This window comes from Pseudorca crassidens, chromosome 4, assembly GCF_039906515.1.
Source record: "Pseudorca crassidens isolate mPseCra1 chromosome 4, mPseCra1.hap1, whole genome shotgun sequence".
Lineage (NCBI taxonomy): Eukaryota > Metazoa > Chordata > Mammalia > Artiodactyla > Delphinidae > Pseudorca > Pseudorca crassidens.
In genome coordinates, this window is record NC_090299.1 from 3,771,052 (window position 1) to 3,786,970 (window position 15,919).

Here is a 15,919-nt window from a genome sequence, read left to right on the forward strand (position 1 = left end):
CCATGATGGCCCCGGGAGTCCAGGCCGCGCTGCTCGTGGAACACGTAGCCCACAGCAGAGGCCTGGTTGGACGGGAGCAGTGCAGGCTCTGGAGGCCCATGGAGCTGGGCTTCAGCCCTCCTTTGCTCCTGTGAGCTGTGCAACCTTAGGAAAATTACTTCACGTCTCTGAGCTGCAACGTCTTCCTCTGTAAAATGAAGATAGGAATTACCATGGCAGAAGCGAGTTGAGAGTTAAAGGAAACAAAGTATATAACAGACTCCCCCGGCGGTCTGGTGGTTAAGACTCTGCGCTTCCACTACAGGGGGCAGGGGTTTGATCCCCGGTCAGGGAACGAAGATCCTGCATGCCATGCAGTGGGGCAAAAACAAAACCCACAAAGGGCTTCCCTGGTGGCGCAGTGGTTGAGAGTCCGCCTGCCGATGCAGGGGATGCGGGTTCGTGCCCAGGTCCGGGAAGATCCCACATGCCTCCAGGAGAGGCCACAGCAGTGAGAGGCCGGCGTACCGCAAAACAAAAACAAAAACAAAAAAAACCAGATCGGCTTAGCTCTTTCAGCTGGGATGTGCTGGGTGGGAAGCCTGCAAAGTGGCCAGGGCTCGGATGCGGGGTAATTAACAACCCTTCTGTTATTTCCCATCCAAGCCTGGCAGCCAGCCCCAGGGCCCTGCCAGCATCTGGTTAGAGAGATGCAGGAAGTACTAGCAGGGCAGCTCTGAGGCAGTGTAGAGGTGACGGGCAGGGGCAGGTGAGGGGTGGAGTGCATCGCTTCCTGCGCTTAATACTCACAGCACACCTGCTAAGTAGGTGCGACCATCCCCATTTCTCAGATGGGGAAGCTGAGGCCAGACAGCCCTTGTGGGTTCACACCCAGCTCTTCCCTGTGTCCCTCATCGGCATCATGTCATGGCCAGTGATGTGACTGCCTCGGCCCGGAACATAGCAACAACACGGGGATCCTGATGCAACAGACCTGGGAGGGTCCAGACAGATTCCCCCCACTCCCATCCCCAAGACTGTTAGGCATGGCTTCCAGACGTCTGCAGGTCCGTGCCGAGTTTGGGGGATGATTTCTGACCACATGAAGGGGCAGAGGAGGGCGGGGGGCAGCGGGGGGAGTGCCTTTCTCTTCCCCTTCATCTTTGCTCCCTCTCCTTTGTCCACCATCCTATTCTTTAAGACCATTCACTGACTCATGCAGCTGGGAGATGAACCTCACAGGATCCTTGCCCCGGAAGAGCTAATAGCAGACAAGGGAGGTCATTTACCGGTGTGAGCAGTGCCCTGGGACAGGGGACCCCGAGAAGGGAGGCCCCTCCCCGAGGCGGGACTGGAGGAGAGGAGAGGCCGTCTGGAAAGTTTCCCCGAAGGTGAGCTGCACGCTCCGGCGGGAAGACTGCGTGAGATGCCCACGTGGGCCTCCTGTCTCCCTCTTGGCCAGGTCGGGAGACCTGCCTGAACCTGGCACCCTGGACGCCCTAACGGGACCCTTCAACACGGGCCTGACCCTCCCTGCGTGCCCGGATCACGTGCACCTGGCTTCCTGCTTGGACCTGCCTGCACGCACCAGGTGCCAAGTCACCTTCCCTGGTCCCCTGCTGGGCTTCTGACCCATCTCCTCCAAAAGGCGGTGCCAACGTGCCAGTCTGCCTCGCAGCAAAGCTCATGCAAATCATAGCTGTGGAACCTCCGAGTTAAAAAAGGAAAGCAAACAGCGCCCAGAGACTACTTCTCACCTCCGCCAGGGCTCGGGCTGAATGCGCCACGGATCTCCGCTTTCCATTCAGACTCTTTATCGAGGAGAGGATTTGCTTTTAATCTTCTCTTTACCAAGGGGAGCCCTAAAAGGGTTCCCTCCCCACCCCTGGGGATGGGTGTCATCTGGAATTACCTTTCTATTTGAAACCCAATCGCCCGGTCTCTTCCTTGCCAGACAGATGTGCCCAGCTGGGGACACAGAAAACTTGGCTTTGATGCCAGGAGAGGCAGACAGTGGAGACAAACAAAGGCAGCAGCAGCCACCCCCGGGGCTCAAATTAGAATCTGCGCAGCGCGTCTTATGCACGCCGGTGTGAGTCACGATGAGCAAAAATAACTCTCCTACCCGCTGCTTCATTCTTGCGGATGAACGCATCTCGCTGGGCTACTCAGCACAAACGCAGATCAGCTACCCAGAGCTTTAGGAGAAAATCACTCCATGCGATGGTTTCCGGCCTGAGTAGCCATAAGCAGAGGAGAAGCCACAGGATATGAGTCTGACGGAGATGCGGCTTTGCTCAGTGACCTTGGGCGAGTCACCCTTCTCACCTTGAAACTGGAGGCAATCCTCTCTCTGGGTAGAGGTTCCAAATTAGGCACAGCATGCGAAACTGCTGCGGAAACAGAAGGGCTCTTCACTACTTTTGTGCTTCCTTCAACCAGAAAGGTGTATTCTTGAAGACCTTACGGATAACAGGGATGGACGTACACGCAAGCGTGCGGCATCGTGTCCCTGCTTGAAACACCTCAGGGCCTCTCCTGCCCCTGCTCCTGAGTCTGGCGTTCACGCCCCCCTCCCATGAGCTCACCCTGCTGACCTGACCTCCACACGGCCCGGGGCCAGCCACCCCGGCCTGCTTCCAAGTCCCCAGATGTCTGCTGCACCCTCACACTCCCTTGGCCTGGAAGCCCTGGCTCTCTCCCTCTGACTGCAATGAGGCCTGAAGGGGGCAGGCCAGAGACTGATTTGGAGGCCACGGGGCTCACCCAGGTGAGAGAACCTGGTGACCTGGACTGGGGCAGAGGTCATGGAGAGGAGAGGGCGGGTGTCCATGACATTTCATTGTCGGAGTTCAGCGGGTTTGGTGAGGAGGAAAGAGACAGAGAAATAAGGAGAACACACCTAAGTTTTCAGCTCGGGCAAGTGTGTGGAGGGAGGTACCGTGGATGGAGATGAGGACACAGGAGGGAGAGCCGGCTTAGGGGAGATGAAGAGGAGGCCAGTTTGAGCCTCACGCTGGAGCTGAGCCTCCTGAGGGTCACGCAGGTGGAGGGAGGGGCTCGGGAGGTTGGGATATGGGGTGAGCTCTGCAGAGAAATCTGCACTGGGGTAGGTGTTCGGGGTAGGTGCACAGACATGCGACTCATGGTCCTGGGAGTGGATGAGTCCCCCTAGGGGCTGCGTAAAGTGAGAAAAGAACTGACCTGGGCTGGGGACCAGAAGGAACCCCACAGAGAGTGTGGAGGGGCAGCTGGAGGGGGGGATCTCCTGAGGGCCAATGGGTGGGCAGGGAGATTCCGTCTGCCACTGCCCCATCCCCTCCTCCTGCAGTCTCACCTGGGGCTGCCAGCACGCACAGATCTCCCTGCTTGTCCCCCTGGGCCCTCGGTCCCACGTGACTGGCCCTGATGGGCTTTGCTTCACACCTGCCATCCCTCTGTCACTTCGCTCCTGCCAGCCTGGCCTCAGACTGTTCCCGTTCCACGGTCTGGCTCCAGGGGGGCCCTTTCCAGAGGCTTCGGGGCCGCTTCCTTCCTCGCTCAGCTCCAAGACCACCTTCTAACTCGGCTGTTCCTGAGATCCCACGGTCTAAATAGGTCCTGACACCAGGGTGCCCTTTGACTGTCTTAAAAGCAGTTATTAACACTTTCCAGAAACATCCGTTTGCATTATTCTGTAAGTTGTGGCAAATATACAGAATGTGAAGTTTACTATGTTAATCACTCTCTCGAGCAGACAGTTCAGTGACATTGGCATCGTTCACACGGTTGTACCATCGTCACCACGTTCCGTCTCCAGAGCTTTTCCATCCTCCCAAACAGAAACTCTGTCCCCGCGAAACACTAACTCCCCACCCTCTCCTTGCACATTCTCGTGTCCACTTTCTTCCTGGCCAGGTCCCACACACACCCCGCCGTCAGGGAACACACGCGTCTTGCCCATTGCTGAGTCCCAAGCCCTCAGGTGGCACAGAGTAGGTGCTCTGACATCATCTCCTGATCGCTGTGGATGGAACGTATTTAAGTCTCATTTTGCACAAAAGTTTAACGTATAAGGGAAAGGCATTCTGTCTGTGCTGATACTCAGGCCATCTCAGCCCTGCCCAGCCACCCCTGAGCCCAGGAGCTGGACGCGCGGAGACCACATTCCCGGCCTCCCCAGCGGGCGGCCTTCACCTGACAGCCAGTAAGACGAGGAAGCTGTAGGCCTCCAGCAGCGTCTGCAGGCAGGCGCACGGCCGAAGGTGTCTCCGGCATACCCTGGACTACCCACTCGGCTGCAGCGGGCAGCTGACATCGCTGGCAGTGGTTTCCCGAGGTTCCTGGGCTCCTGACGTCAGCAGCGCCCCCTGGCCTCCACCCCCAGCCTCCCATCAACTGCGTCAGCCTCCACGTGTCTGCCTTAAACCCCTCCCCACTCCAGTGGCCTCGAGTGTTCCGATCAAGCTCCCACTGGTGATGTATCCAGAACCATTTTACCGAATACAAGTTGATCCCGCTTCCCTTCCTCATACCCCCCGGCCGCAGGCCTTCACGTCAGCCACTGCGTCTTCCGAACATTTTTGGGGCTCTGTCCTGCCAAAGGTCTTGAGACTTCTCAGCTCAAGGGCCAGGAGCTTGGCTAAGTCCCTCCAGTGCCTCCTCAACCAACAGAGGCACGTCGTGAGTTAAAGTGCACTTCGTTGCCAACGAAAATATGAATACGATCCCTTGGTGAACTAGAAATCAGGGCAGGAGAGGCCTCCATTTGTTCAAAACACAGATCCTAAAAGAGCCTTGCAAAATATACCGAAATAGGAAGGGGAGCCCCCTGTCCCCCGTGGTACGCCCATCCACGGACGCCTCTTGGAAACGTCTTAGGAGCTCAGCAGACTGACGTCAGGGCTTAGGTGGGCGGTCTTCCCCTCCGTCCTGGAGCAGCGAATCTTAGAGCCTGCCGTTCTGACTGCCCTCCGCTTAGCCGAGGGCATCTGGAAGAACCCAAGGAGCAGGACGTTCAGGAGAGATACGCCCCAAAGACCCATATCACCGAGGGGGCGGAAAGACATACATGTGATATGCCTACTTTTCAATTTGTTGGTTATGTCAACATAAATTTATTGAGCACCAGTGCTGAAGAGATGGTGGTGAACAGGATAGGACAAAATCCCCCTCCCGTGGGCCTGAGTGGGAGAGACAGGGAGGCAAACAAGTGCAGGAGTACGATGATTTCAGAGGGTGAGAAGTACTATAAGCAAAAGAAAATCAGGTGATTAAATGACCACATGCACATAGGTGTGCCCACATATACACACGCATAAACTCGCAGTATATGTGACGCACAAGCTTCCCTGTATGTATGGGTAAGGAGGTGTACATATGCATGAATACATAGAAAAATAATGAATGAAACAGGCCAGAAGGTTGAAAGAAAGCACTGTGTGTCTCTGGCTGATGACACTTTGCGTATTAAGTTTCTTCTTTCTTAGAGTATGTTTCTGGTTCCATTCTTAGTGTGTAATATGTAATCTAAGATGGGAGAGGTACTCAATACATATTTTTGGAGTGAATAAATACATTTTATAAATAAACATTTTAAGATGCAAATGTGTTCAATGTGTAACCAGAAAAAAACAATAGTATATTTTACGAGAAGAAGAATTTGCTTGTGGGCAAAGGCCTAAGAATGTGTATTCAGTTCTCTATTGAGTAGACAAGATAGGAAGAGAAGTTTTTTTAAATGAAGGTTTACTTCTAGATAATCCGTGAACAGTTATTAATATTTTAGTTCAACTGTACTTCCTTCCCTCTCTCTACCCAACATCCAACCACCCATCCACCCATCCATGTATCCGTCCATCATCTATCCATCCATCCACCATCCACCATCCATTCATCCCCCACTTAGCCAACCATCCAACCTTCCTTCCTTCCTTCCTTCCTTCCTTCCTTCCTTCCTTCCTTCCTTCCTTCCTTCCTTCCTCCTTCCGTCCCTCCCTCCCTCTCTCTCCCTCCTTCCCTACCCCAATTCACCATTCATCCTCCATCCATCAACCCACTGAAAAGAGCTCACGGGGAGGGAATGTTGCACACCCTGAGCCCTGTGCACACTTCAGTCGCCGGCTGTAACCATCACCATGCAGCCAGCCCTGAATCCACCCTTCTTGGTGTGGGCACCAGTAGCTTGTGCCTCCCAGCCTTGTCTCTGCATAAACTTGAACTCCATCAAGTAGGGGTGGGGGAGTAAGAGGGAAATAACATTTACTGAGCACCTACTGTGTACCCGGCCCTGCACCAGGCCCAGGCATTTTATCATTTTATTTTCACAACAGCAACAAGGTGGGTGTTTTTGTTTCTATTTTATAGACAGAAAACCCAGAAGCCTGGAGGGGTGAGATGACCCGCTCCAGCCCACACAGTCCGTGTGCCTTGGCCCCGGCATGGACCCGACTCTGATGCTGAGAGCCCTCGTCCTTTCTCTGTGTCTAGACCGACAAGCATCCGACACGATTTAGTAAAACATCGACTCAAACGCAATTACGGAACTGATTGTCAGGAGAGGATTGGCTCAGTTTTAATTACCAGCCTGACAAGCACTGAAATGCCAGGAAATATCCCTGAGAACATCTGTAAATTGAACGGAGAGGCAAACCTTTTCCCTTTGGCCGCAGGCTGACTTGGAAGATCTTGTGTCTGATCGATAGTAACCAGATGAGGCAAACGTATTTCAGGACATATAAAACAATTCATCACCAATATTATAGAGGCTGGACTTATTAATAACCTTGTCTGTAGCGTTCGTGAAATGAGAGGCCCCCGCCTCCCCCGTAATTACTGATGATCTGAGCTCTCTAAAAGGGGCGTACGCGGAGGCTTCGGTGTGAGTAGAGCGTAACTGTGTTCCGTTTGGCTGTCTGAGGACGCTTTGCAGACAAAGCTAAAAAGCCTTCTTCCTTGGGCAGAGCGTGGCGGACAGTTCATCTTCTGGAGTGACTGTGTTTGGGGAGACCGTCTTTTATCAGGACAGTTGTATTAACAATGCATGATTAGATCTGCGAACAGCTTAGTCATTCATCTGCCCCTAATTGAACAGCAGAAAGCAAGGGACTGGATCTCACTACCTTCGCAGGGTGGCTTTTCCATGCATGCTGGCTTGCCTGGGCAGCCTCCTGGGTAAAGATGACAGCTTTTGGAAATGACTGTGGAATCTCCAAAGGCTCTCTTTTCAAATCTTTGCGATTACAGACCGAGATATTATTGCCGTGTGGGTTTGGCAAAGCATGGCCAAGGCCACGGTCCTCAGTGCAGGGACTTGACATTCTGTGCTCGTAGGATCAGGTAAGGACACAGCTGAAAGGTGCGTTATGGCGGCTTCCCGGTATCTGGGGGAGGAAATTGACTCTCTACCTGGGGGACCCCCAGTCAATGTCCCATAGCTGAAATCACCTGTATCATGGTTTTCCTGAATGAAACATCATGTGGGGCGGATAACAGCATTGGTAATGAAGTAATCTACGTGGCATTAATTGAGCACTTACTGTATGCCAGGCAGTGTACTGAATGCTTGACTCCTGTTTTCAACAGCCCTCCGATGAGGTGGTGGCTGTTATTATCCCTGTTTGATGGGTGAAGCCGATGAGTCCCAGAGAGGGCAGTGACTTCCCAAGTCACACGGTGGGAGCTGAGGCCAGGACGTGGCCAAGGGAATTTCATCCTTGCACAGTGCAGAGATGGGCAGGGGCGCGCGCCACCCTTCCCTTGCTCTTTACTTGTGCGTCACGGAACCGATGTCGGCTGGTGATGGGGACACAGTGAGCACAGCCTAGCTGTCCTTGGCTTCAAGGAGCACACAGTGCAGTGGGAAGACAACGACCAAAGAAGCATATACCTGGGCGATCATGGACTCTGGGGAAGGCCCAGCCACTTAACGACGGTGAGGGGCAGGGAGGGCCCTGGCGAGACCACAGAGAGAGTGAGGTGGGCCGGGTCCAGCAGGAAGGGGGTGGGAGGCCGAGGGCGGGGAAGGGAGGAGAAGGTAGACCTGGGGGACTGGACACCCACTGGCTGGGGCAACAGGGAGCCTGGAAAGACCCCCTGCTCCTGCCTGGGATGCTGGGAGGAAAGCAGTGAACCAAATCGACCCGGTGCCTTGCCGGTGGCACTGACAGTCTCCCCGGTGGAAGGAGTGTTGGAGGAACGCTGAGCCAGAGAAGGAGACTGAGAAGAAGTGGGCACAGAGGTGACAGGAGGACCAGAGAGCACAGGGTCAGGGGAGCCACGGGCCAGAGGTGATGGGCACAGGGCGGTGCCACAAAGAGCTCAGACATGGGGAGGATCCAGCAAGCACCATGATTGTCAAAGGTGGGGCACTACTGTCCCCAGGCACCACTGACCGTCACAGGTGGGGCATTTGTGTCCCCAGAGGAGGGATGGTGTAGGGATGGTGCTATCTGCCATCCCTTTTTTCTGTCCTGTTAACCACGTGCCATCAGTCACCAGTGAGTCCTGTGGCTTCTACTCCTTAGGGACAAGGAGTGGCCCTGGGGTCTCGCCCACGGCCCATGTCAGAACAGATGCCTCATAAGTGGTAAATGAATTGGACAAACACGCGGCGATAACGGGAGAGATGAGTAGTCTGTCTAGTCAATTTCTTCTCATCCGTTGGACCGCAAATGAATGATGATTTAATTAAAGTTCCTGGGGAAGGAGCTCTGCAGCAGGAGATTCCCGAGGGCTCAGGATCACGTGGAGACCGAGGTGAACCCAGGCTCTGGTCTCCTGTGAGAATACCATCAGTGTTGATGTTTCTGGATCGAGAAGTATGGACATCCATCCTGCATGAAGGCTCCCCACAGCCCTCCAGCTGGGGGCCTGGCCTTCCCCCCACCAAAGGCACAGACCGAAGAGACGGTGGTGGGTGGGAGGTGGGATGGGGCAGATCCAGCCCCTCCTGTCACTCAAGACACAGTGACGCCCAGAAATAGGTGGTCGGCTAAGCCACAGAGCCACAGAGGTGGCCACAGTCCCAGCCGGACTGGCACAATCTCTGACGCTGGAATTGCTGTGATACGGTCCCTGTCCCTCTGCTGGACACCCTGTGACAAGGGGCCCCTCACCTCACTCACTGGACCATACTGCATTTGCCACAATAGCATCCCTGCCCCTTTACTTGGTTACCTCCGGTGACGAGAGGCTCCCTACCTTACTGACTGTGTGTTTGTCTTTGAACCAAGTTCAACGCTGCAGGACACAGAACAAAGGGCTTTGCGGTCCAGCAGACCTACACTGAGCTCTGGCCCTGCGCATACAGCAGTGTGACCTTGAGTCAGTTCAGTGGACCCGGGATCCCAGACACCACCCTTTAAGAAGGAGGGGGACACCCTCCACCCTTCTTGCTCCCCTGCCGGTCTTGTTCTTCTACCCAAGCCTCAGGATGAGGTGGGAGAGTGGGCGACGGGAGGAGGCCCCTGGGACGAGCACGGTGGTCCCGAACTTCCCCCACAACTACTCTGTGGGCACCTTTCCCGGGAGCCGGCCTGGGTTAGGGGTTGCCCTCTGGGGAGGCTGCGGGCACTTCCGGGCCCTGCTCAGACCAGCATGTCATGACAATCCCACACCATCCCTGATTACGCTGATTATTAACTCACAGGCTGGCTGTCACAGGGTGCGTCTGTGACAATGTACAGAACTCAGCAAGCCAGGCGATGACCCTAGCAATGACAATAACCACACAGCAATAACAATAATAGTAACAGCACGGCGGGCACTCGTTCCGGGCAGATGCCGCTCTGAGTGCTTACGCGTGTCCAGTCACTGGCTCCTCCCGAGAAGCTGTTCTGGTATTGTCCCCACTTTCCAGAGAGGATGACCCCGTGCCCAGAGGTCCCCCGGCTCACAAGAGGCTGAGCTGGTGACAGGGACTCTCCAGGCCAGCAGCTGAGCCGCCCTCTCTGATCGGATTTTGCTCAGCAAAAGGTATTGATGTTAAAAAAAAAAGACATAGTTCAGCACATTGATTTTGTCCCATCACCATCACGCCACACACACTCACACATACACACACCCCACAGTTTACAAACGAGGGGAAGGAGTGTTTAAGAAAAGCTTCTTCAGGAGAACCAAGGAGAAGATTCCTCTGCTGCTGTGTGCTGGGCGCCACCCACGGGCCGGCTCTGGGCTAGGCAGGCTGCCCACATTCCCACTGGCCCTGAGCACACCGCCCGGGGCAGACCCACCTTCTCCCCACAGGGGACGTGTCTGAGGTTCAGAGGACCCGGGGGTCCCTTCACCACGGTGGCCAGAGCTGGATGGGACCCAGATCTCTGTACCTGTCTAACCCACAGCCAGTTACCTCCCCTCTCCACTGGCCACTGCCTCCAGGGGTCTCAGGCTGGTGGATTAACTATGGGGGTGGCAGACAGGAGAAGGATGGTGGGAGGTGGACCACTCAGGGTGGCCTGGAATCCTCAGGGCGGGCCTCTTGGCCAAGAAGCAGGAGGGCCAGGGAAGAGACCCCTGCCTGGGGACCCTCAGTCCCGGCCTTCCAACTCGCCAACCCCCAGGCCCGCGCTTCAGTGTCTCATCTGTAAGAAGAGGGCAGATAACTCCCACCTTGCCAACCTGCAGGCCGGCCTATGGGAACCGAGACAAAGCCAGCTTTGTCACATATCAAGCTTGTAACAAACGCCCACCTCGATGGTGCCCTGAGCCTCATGGCTGATGCTGTGCTGAGTCCCAGACCCGTTAGCCGCCAGCCCCTTCCCAGAAAACTGCCCTCAGCTGATGAGAGCCCCGGCCTAGGAACCTATACCGTCCCCCGGAGGACCCCAGACAGTGCTGCATGGACGGGGGAAAGGCTACCCCTGCCCCAAGGAGGGGCAGCTCTGTGATTCACGCCCCTGAACAGATCACGGACAGGGCCTGGCCAGACTCTGCCTGAGCGCACATCCTCCTTCGGCCACTTCTTCCCTCAGGTCCCTCCCCAGAGCTCCCCCTCAGTACACTACGTGCACCAAACCCCTGCCTCAGGCTCTGCTTCTGGGGAACCTGACCTAAGCCTGCTGCATTCGCTCCAAGCCGTGGTCTCCTGAGGCAGGGCCAGGTCCTGGACAGCGGGGACCTCAGCCACCCTGTCCTCATGGGCCTGGCACGTGGCAGGTAGGACTCCATTAGCGTGGGCTGCAGAAGTGTAAAGACTCAGGTCCATAAAAGGCTGAGAAGCCCCAGAGACCAGCGGCCACACACTGAATCACGACACAGGATCAAGCAAGCCTCCGCTCTCAGCAAAAGCCCAGGACGATTGCCTCATGCTTTTAAGATGGAGGAAAACAACAAAGAGTGATATTGTGGCATGGGCTGGTCCAGGAAAGGTCTGCTCCAACCGGAACAGAACCTTCAGCAGCTGAAGAGCTTTTGGGGGTGAGAAGCGCCCAGTGGTCCCCAGCACTGGGGCTGGGAGGTGGGGCAGGCAAGAGACTCCATGGGGCCGAGCTGGGCCCCCAGCTACACGATGCTGATGCCGGGACAGGAGACTCTCCCCCGTCCCTGAGCGTGGACTGCAGAGGTGGCTGGGCGGAGTGAGGTACTGCTGGCCTGAGGCTTCTGGGCTGGTCTAAGAAAAGTGCCTGCTGGAAGGACGTGGAGGCATGGGGGTGGCTTGGGCCAGGGTGCTGACCGTGGGGTGGGAAGTGGACAGGGCGTTGTGGTTTGACACATCAGCGTGGAACTTGCCGATGTACTGGATGTAGGTGGTGGGGCAGAGGGGTCGAGGCCCACCTGGGGGTGGCCCCTTGGTCCGGCGAGGCGATGGGAGGAGTTCCGGCTGCAGCTGACAGATTTGAGATGCCTGTTAGCGATGCCCTGCAGGAGTCGTGGAGACTGCGGTAGATCTGAGCGCGGAGCCTGCGGGGGACACTGGGGCTGGGGGTAACTGGGGGCATACGTGAAGCCATTAGACTGGGTGGGATGAGGAAGTGAGAGGGAAAAGCAGGGGGATCCGGGAACATTCCACGCCCACCGCCGTGAATCCCAGAGGGAAAGTGAGCTGAGAAAGTGAAGCAGAGTTGGCATGGAGGCCAGTGGGAGGCGAGTCTCCCCTTTTACAAGTGAGAAGACTAAGACCCCGTCCAGAAACACAGCCAGGGCTGGCAGAGCCAGAGTCTGAACTCAGGGTCCTTGATCTTAAACTTCAGAATTAAAAGTATTGCTTAGAATGCCCTTCCCTCTTCCACATGGTCAACACCTATACATCCTTCAAAGGCCAACTCAAATGTCCCCTCTTCTAGGAAACACTCCTTGTTCCCTTCTGGTGCCCAATCCCCCATCGTAGTTCCATAGAAACTTAGACACACCTCCACTTCAGAACTTAGTCTACCTCAGGATCGAGGTTCATGAGCCCCCTGGGGACCGTGAGCTCCTTGAGGTCAGGGAATGCGTTCTGTTCCCACCCCCCTCCCTCCATTTGCCCAGAAACTCAAATGCAAGGCATTCTATGAAGGCGTGTTGAATGGGTGGATGGATAAAGGGATGGATGGACGGGTGGGTAGGTGAATGAGTGGGTTGGTGTTCAGGTGGATAAACGGGTGGATTTAATGGTGGGTGAACAGATGGGTAAGTGGCTAGATGAATGGATGGGTGAGTGGATGACGGATACATGGATGGATGGATGGATAGATGACTTTATAGATAAATGGCCCATGGATGGGTGGATGGATGGATATATGGGTGTGTATCTGAATATATATGGATGGGTGGATGGATGGATATATGGGTGTGTATCTGAATATATATGGATGGATGGGTGGATGGACATATGGATGGGTGGGTAGTTGTATGGGTGGATGGGACCATCAATGGGTAGATAAATGTACAGATAAATGGCACTTGGTTCGGTGGATGGATGGATGGATGGATGGGTGGATGGATGGGTGGATGGGTGGATGGATGGATGGATGGTTGGGTGGATGGGTGGATGGATGGATGGGTGGATGGGTGGGTGGATGGATGGGTGGATGTGTGGATGGATGGATGGATGGGTGGGTGGATGGGTGGATGGATGGATGGGTGGATGGGTGGGTGGATGGATGGATGGGTGGATGGATGGAAGGATGGATGGATGGGTGGATGGATGGATGGATGAGTGGATGGATGGGTGGATGGATGGGTGGATGGGTGGGTGCATGGATGGATAGATGGATGGATGGGTGGGTGGCTGGGTGGATGGATGGATGGATGGGTGGATGGATGGATGGATGTGTGGATGGGTGGATGGATGGATGGATGTGTGGATGGATGGATGGATGGGTGGATGGGTGGATGGATGGATGGGTGGATGGGTGGGTGGATGGATGGGTGGATGTGTGGATGGATGGATGGATGGGTGGGTGCATGGATGGATAGATGGATGGATGGGTGGGTGGCTGGGTGGATGGATGGATGGATGGGTGGATGGATGGATGGATGTGTGGATGGGTGGATGGATGGATGGATGTGTGGATGGATGGATGGATGGGTGGATGGGTGGATGGATGGATGGGTGGATGGGTGGGTGGATGGATGGGTGGATGGGTGGATGGATGGATGGATGGGTGGGTGCATGGATGGATAGATGGATGGATGGGTGGGTGGCTGGGTGGATGGATGGATGGATGGGTGGATGGATGGATGGATGTGTGGATGGGTGGATGGATGGATGGATGTGTGGATGGATGGATGGATGGGTGGATGGATGGATGGGTGGGTGGCTGGGTGGATGGATGGATGGATGGGTGGATGGATGGATGGGTGGATGGATGGATGGATGGGTGGATGTGTGGATGGATGGATGGATGGGTGGATGGATGGATGGGTGGGTGGATGGATGGATGGAAGGATGGATGGATGGGTGGATGGATGGATGGATGGGTGGATGGATGGGTGGATGGATGGGTGGATGGGTGGGTGCATGGATGGATAGATGGATGGATGGGTGGGTGGCTGGGTGGATGGATGGATGGATGGGTGGATGGATGGATGGATGTGTGGATGGGTGGATGGATGGATGGATGTGTGGATGGATGGATGGATGGGTGGATGGGTGGATGGGTGGATGGATGGATGGGTGGATGGGTGGGTGGATGGATGGGTGGATGTGTGGATGGATGGATGGATGGGTGGGTGCATGGATGGATAGATGGATGGATGGGTGGGTGGCTGGGTGGATGGATGGATGGATGGGTGGATGGATGGATGGATGTGTGGATGGGTGGATGGATGGATGGATGTGTGGATGGATGGATGGATGGATGGATGGGTGGATGGGTGGATGGATGGATGGGTGGATGGGTGGGTGGATGGATGGGTGGATGTGTGGATGGATGGATGGATGGGTGGGTGGCTGGGTGGATGGATGGATGGATGGGTGGATGCAGGCATGGTAGAAAGACAACAAGATTTGTAGGCAAAATATTCAGAATTTTGTCCTGGCCTCACTCTTATGAGCTGCTGGCAAGCATCACAAAGCCCTGTTGCTGGTCCCTCTGTCCCTCACGTTTCATGTGGAGAGGGGTGACAAGCTGGCTGCCGGCTGGGACTCTGTGAGAGCAGCCTGGGATGGTCTGGGCCATGTACGTGCGAGGCAGCCTGGCACAGTCCGCATCACCGCAGAGTTCCCTTTGCCAGAAATCACCTCCAGAACGTACATCGAGGGAACAGACTTTCCACATGGCTGGTTTTAAAACCAAGTAATTAAGTGGTTTTACTTTTCATTTTTAAAACAAGCTCTTTAAGTTATGAGTATAAAGCATGTCCCTGTAATAGCTAAGTTGTTCTGTTCTGTGATTTCTGCTGAAATAAATGGATTTTATAATTAGGCAGAAAGAAAGATCTATCCAGGGCCAAGGCCACTTCACTGAACTCACATTTTGTCATGGTGTGATCTAACCAACCCACAGAGATGGGACTCCCTCAGGACCTGGCCCACGTGGAACCCTGTTCGGGGATTTGCGGGGTAGAGGGTGACTGACAAGGACAAAGGACAGCCCAGCTAGGATGGAGGGAAGCCAGGGGCCATGGCTCTGTGTGTGTGTGTGCACGTAGGTGTGCATGGGGGTGCTCAAGGAGAGGGCATTCAAGGAAGCCTCCAGATGAAGGCTATATCCCCAGCACCTACAGCAGTGCCAGGTAAATCTCTGATAAATTAGTATTGAGAGGGGGTGGGTGAGTAGATGGATGGATGAATGGGTGGATGGATAGATAAGTGCATGGATGGGTGGATGGGTGGATGGATGGATGGATGGATGGGTAGATGGGTGGATGGATGAAGAGATAAAGTGCAAGTTTCAGGATGGCAGGGCCCAGACCTTCCCCCTGAACAGATGGAAGCCTCCTCCCTCCCCATCCTCTCCCTTTGCTTTTCCTCCTTTCTTTCCCTCTTCCCCCCCCCTTCTTCCCCCTCTTAGAGTCACAGCTATCATTTTTTCAGGTGCCTGCTGTGGGTCAGGCCTGTACCAGCGCTTAACTTGTATTATCGCCCTTGTCCTGGCAGCTACCCGCGGGGCAGGATTAAAGGCATCCTGGATGTGAACGGACATGGCAAATTGGAAATTGCTGCAGAGATGTGCGGGGTTATTACCGATATTGCTTTCTGCCAACATAAGAGGCCCTTGATGGAGAGGTAAGGTGTGGAGAGGGGGCGCACCTGCAGGGACCTAACACACCGGCCCAGCCACTCCTTCGCAGGGTTCACGGAAGGGAGGATGGGGACAGCAGAGCAGGCCTTGTTCTTGGGGGATTCAGGTGGAAGCTCCAGGGGCTGCAGACGTCACCCCCCTCCCCAGCCCAGCGGCATGCCTGGTGCGGGGCCACGCTCCAGGGGACGCTGAGGTGATTCAGGCAGAGGAGATAGCCCAGTCTGCTCCCCGAACACTGGCCGTGGACCAGGCAGGGGGGCAGCAGGAGGGCACGGCTGGCAGAGCCCTAGGGA

The 15,919-nt window shown here is 55.3% G+C and overlaps 1 protein-coding gene across 3 annotated transcripts in view; it reads right to left on the reverse strand.

Annotated features, from left to right (window-relative positions):
• The window catches only part of SORCS2 (sortilin related VPS10 domain containing receptor 2), a 485,797-nt gene that overhangs the window by 100,894 nt on the left and 368,984 nt on the right, over window positions 1-15,919 (reverse strand). The window contains exons 1-2 of one of the 3 annotated variants that reach the window (XM_067735019.1): window positions 1,892-2,120; window positions 1,737-1,790 (exon numbers count right to left, since the gene is read on the reverse strand). The exons of 1 other annotated variant lie outside the window; for it this stretch is intronic. In XM_067735019.1, coding sequence (XP_067591120.1) covers window positions 1,737-1,790; window positions 1,892-2,116 — 279 coding nt within the window. In that variant the 5' untranslated portion in view covers window positions 2,117-2,120. Of the gene's footprint in view, window positions 1-1,736; window positions 1,791-1,891; window positions 2,121-15,919 lie in introns of those variants that run through there. One more of the 3 variants, XM_067735020.1, reaches the window with a different exon arrangement.